Genomic DNA, 4,625 nt, shown 5'->3' with positions numbered 1-4,625 from the left:
AAGTTACTTTTCTTACTATGGGCTTAATTTTAAGTTTCATTTTGCTGTGGAATATTATATGAGAAATGGAAATGCTGTGATTTTTTCTTTTTACTTAAGACTCTTCTGGTGATGGGATCATAGGAGGCCTTAAACAGTATGCCAAGGATTTGGAAGCCCAGTTGGTTTTACTGCATACCAAAAGATGGGTACTCAATGACCATTTTTCAAGCTGACCCAGCATCAAAGCCAGATATTAGTTCCAAATTCAGGAGACCCATAACTCTGGTTTCGTTCATTGTACTTTCAAAGCTGTTTTTGCAGGAAATCTAAAGGTTATTGCAGTTGAACACAGACTTTGCCCATGTGATGATAGAGATTCTGAAACTAAAACATGCTACTTTTTATTGCTTCTACTAAAAAGATAACCCACTGCAATTAACAATAGCATATTTAAGCAGATTTTTATGCTATCTATTTCTATTTGCATTTTTTTATTAATGTAATTGTATTTCTCTTAATGTGGCTAAATTCTGTTTTGCAGTTTATATAATGCATCACATCTTAATCCCATCAGATTTATAACTGGGTTTTTAATGTGGTTTTTAATTGCTGTTTTACATTTGTTTTCTTTCTGCTTTTAACTGACGCCCATGACTCTCTTACCTTGTATATTCATTTAAATATAATGGTGACTTACAACAACTTTTTTTGTAATCCACTTTATCTCTTAGTAGAACATGGCTGCAATTCTGTTTGAAGTTCTTGAAAATGTTTTATCTGAGAAGCACCATCCATTGATTTCTTCTTAAAGAACGTTGAAACTCCCATTTCAATTTGTTTTTATTTGATATTTTCAAAGAGGAACAACATTTGTTTGTAAGGATTATGGTCTTATTTAAATCACTTGCAAAGTCTAACTGCTTATTTGCCATTGTATATAAATTGAGTGAATCAACTGTAGTTAAAATATTGTTTGCATAATCTGTTTTACATTCTAGCACAACCTGAAATCTCTGAAAGTTGTGCTTACTCAATTGCTTGTTAAATGAACAGTGGCTTAGTCTAATACAAAAAAATCAACACAACACAAAGACAATTCCTCTTTCTGCTCTAAATACACCTGAGAATGCATGGGGAAAATAATTCTTTTTTCTACAAAGATTTGCACAAGTTTCTTTAGCCACTTACAAGACAGTAATATATATTTCTTCTTCTAAAGAAAGACCAAAATTAAGTGCTGAAGCTTAATTATCTAAATTAAATTGTAATTAGGACATTTTTGAGGCTATCACATCATTGTTATATCTCCTTATGATATTGAAGCCTTTAATAGTGATTTTCAATGTGTGGTTCTCAGGATCTTGGTCAACCAATTCATTGCACATTGAAACACAACTCCAAAACTAGAGATATCAGTTTTTATGTTATGCTTTTCTTTACTGGTTCAGAATAACAGAGCACCACTTCTACCTCAGTTGTGTCTCATTGTCAAATTTCTTTCCTTTCCTCAGAAAAACAAAGGTAAAAGACAAAGAAACTTCAATGCAAGGAAAAATAGGAGAGAAAATACTGTTAAAAGAAAATATCAGGAATTCCATAACTTAGATAGGACAGATTTTATATTGTTATTTCTTATACTATAGATGATAGGATTGAATAGGGGTGGAAATAAAGAATATAGGGCAGTTAGAATGAAATCTAACGAAGTTGGGGTGTTAGAGGGAGGTCTCAGATATGCCAAACACACAGGTACCAAAAATATGGAAAGGACTATAAGATGGGGAAGACAAGTAGAAAAGGTTTTCTGCCTTCCTTTCACAGAAGGGATTCTCAACACTGCCTTGAAGATCATGACATAAGATACAATGATCAAAACAAAACATCCTAATGATGCAATGGTACCTGCAACTATTACTCCAACTTCAATCAGATTGAATCCAGAGCATGATAGCCTTAACAAATGAGGAATTTCACAGAAAAATTGGTTGACAACATTAGAACAGAAAGGGGTGGAAAAGGTGCCACTGGTATGCAACATTGCATAGAGAAGACTTATGACCCAAACCAGGACCACTATTTTGGTGCAGGCTTTCCAATTCATCACTATCTCATAGTGTAAAGGATGGCAAATGGCAACATACCGGTCATAAGCCATCACTGTCAAGAGGGATAAATCAGAAGCTTCAAAGCAGGTAAAGATCAAGATTTGGGCATAGCAACCAAAGTAAGAGATGTGTCTGGTATCCATGAGAGAATTTATTATGGACTTGGGGATAATGACTGAAACAATGCCCAGATCCTGCACTGCCAAATTCACTAGGAAGAAGTACATAGGGCTGTTCAATCGATGGTCAAAAGCTACTGCAGAGATTATGAAAATATTTGCTGTTGCAGTTACTAGGTATAATATGAAGAATAAGAAAATATGTAGAAGCTGCAGGTACCGATTGTTTGAGAATTCCATGAGCAGAAAGTAAAGCACAGTAGTTTGATTCTCCATGTTAATGTTATGACCAAGGTGAATGCCACATCTGCAAGGTATCTGAAATGTGCAATATATATATAAAAATAGTGAATCTGTATCGAAACAGTGATCATGCCAAGAATCTCAGGAAATTGTTTGCAAAGATTAGTACTTTTTTTTCATTAAGAACCAAAAGCCTTACACCTTATAAGAAGTCTCACAGGCATATCTGGTTCCAGTAGAGATCCCACTTTGAAGAAAAATAATTTTCCTTCAATAGCCCCTTCAGTGAAACTTGTATATAGCAATTCTAGTAGCTTTGTGAAAGAAAAATAACATTAAAAACAAATATGTTATTGATAGGGAACCACTATCTCCCTTCCCTTCCCTTCCCTTCCCTTCCCTTCCCTTCCCTTCCCTTCCCTTCCCTTCCCTTGCTTTGCCACGCCTTCCAATCATTGGGAAATTTCCTAACAATGATCCACAGACTTCAGAATTCCATTTACAAAGGAATGAAAATATTTTCTTCCACCAACTCCCTCATTATATTTCATCCTTCCAAGTACAGCAGTATCTGTGCCAATGACCACATCACATACACTTTGTGCATGTCTATGTGAAAGCTAAAGATACAATATTTCTCTCTCTCTTTGCTTTCTTTATCAATATACTTCTCTTTCTGCCTGAACAACCGGATAATGTGTTTAAATTGCCCTCAATCCTGCTTGTTTTCAGAAGTTGTGGGTGCTCCATCACTGGAGGTTTTTAAGAAGAGGTTGAACAAACACTTGTCTGAAATGGTAGAGGTCTCCTGCTTGTACAAGGTGTTGGACGCCAAGACCTCCAAGGTCTCTTTCAATTCTGTTATTCTATTATTTTGTTATTCTGTTGCCACACCCTTTGAACTCAGTGCTTTCATCTCTCTTTGAGTCAGTCCCTTGTGCTGCTTAATTCCACTGATTCTCTAAACTCCAGTCCAATCTTCTGCAGAACTGAACATGTAGCTCCCCAATTTTTGTGCCTTTATTCCAGTAAATTAAACAAATTACCTCCTACAGCGTCTTATTTTTTTCTTATGGAAATTAATAATCTGTCCCATTGTTACAGATTATTGTTCTTTTTAAATATTATATATCCTATATTTCCAATAATTTTTTCTACTGACCCTAAACATTTTTCAATTACATCAAAGTGCTAAATTACAATTTAATTTTATCAAATCTTTTCCTCAATGCTAAAAGAATAAAAGTGATTCTAATGCAAAGTCAATAATGCACATGTAAATAAGTGCAAAATTGTCCTGGAAAACAGGAAATGGCCATTTTTGTAAAATAATCAATATCCTGATCACTTACTATTTTTCTTCACAGAATTATTGTTCAATAATGCATGGATGGTGCTGAATTCTCGTTCCATTTTGAGAAAAGATTTATGGATAAATATGAGTTTATATTTGGCAAGATTAAACAGTAATAAATTGACTTTATTGGTTGCAATTATTTTGTTTCCCTCTAGAATATACAACAAAAACATGCAAAAAGTTATAATGAGCATCTATATTTTTGTAATTAGCAATTAGTTGCATTTGTTTTCCATGTTCAAATCGATGATGTGAGAAGACTCTCCTAATAGATCTCATTACCTGGGATTCTATTTTACATCCAGCTTGGAGACAATTGCATGCTCCAAATTAAAGCTATCTAAGCTTGTGATAGCTATGAGTTCTATTACTTAATTATGAATAATGAAAATAAATTATTCTAACAAAAATTCTGGTTAAGTGAATTATTTCATTTTGGAAATGAAATTCCAATTTGGAAAGTTACTATTTCTTTTACCACTGAATGCTAGGATACTAAACAGTATATATGAGTACGTAGTATTCAAAATGGGGTTGCACCATAAAGTAGACATTGGCCCCACAACATTTTGAATCATGCAGTAGAAAAAATAGGAACCACCTTTGGTAGGACAATAACAGCATTCTGTGCACCTTTGGTATTTAGTTATGCTGGCCACATGACCATAGAGACATCTTCGGAGACTCTTCAAAATTGAAATGGTGATGAGCACCAACCCCTAAAGTCGGGAATGACTAGCACATATGTGGGAGGGAAACCTTTATCATTATATTTTTATTATAAAGATAACCTGTTACAATTAATAATACCAAATCTAT

The 4,625-nt window shown here is 34.1% G+C and overlaps 1 protein-coding gene across 1 annotated transcript; it reads right to left on the bottom strand.

Annotated features, from left to right (window-relative positions):
- Positions 1–1,567: 1,567 nt before the first annotated feature.
- On the bottom strand, positions 1,568–2,482 carry LOC148046218 (olfactory receptor 14A2-like). Its single transcript, XM_087711955.1, has one exon. The coding sequence runs from the start codon at positions 2,480–2,482 to the stop codon at positions 1,568–1,570; it is 915 nt and encodes a 304-aa protein (XP_087568081.1).
- Between the last annotated feature and the right edge of the window lie 2,143 nt (positions 2,483–4,625).

The sequence above is a fragment of the Thamnophis sirtalis genome, unplaced genomic scaffold (genome assembly GCF_051295495.1).
Source record: "Thamnophis sirtalis isolate CommonGarterSnake01/CBP01778 unplaced genomic scaffold, rThaSir2_p1.2 scaffold_4, whole genome shotgun sequence".
Classification (NCBI taxonomy): Eukaryota; Metazoa; Chordata; class Lepidosauria; order Squamata; family Natricidae; genus Thamnophis; species Thamnophis sirtalis.
Note: the sequence above shows the minus strand (reverse complement) of the source record. Positions and strands in the feature narration are given on the sequence as shown.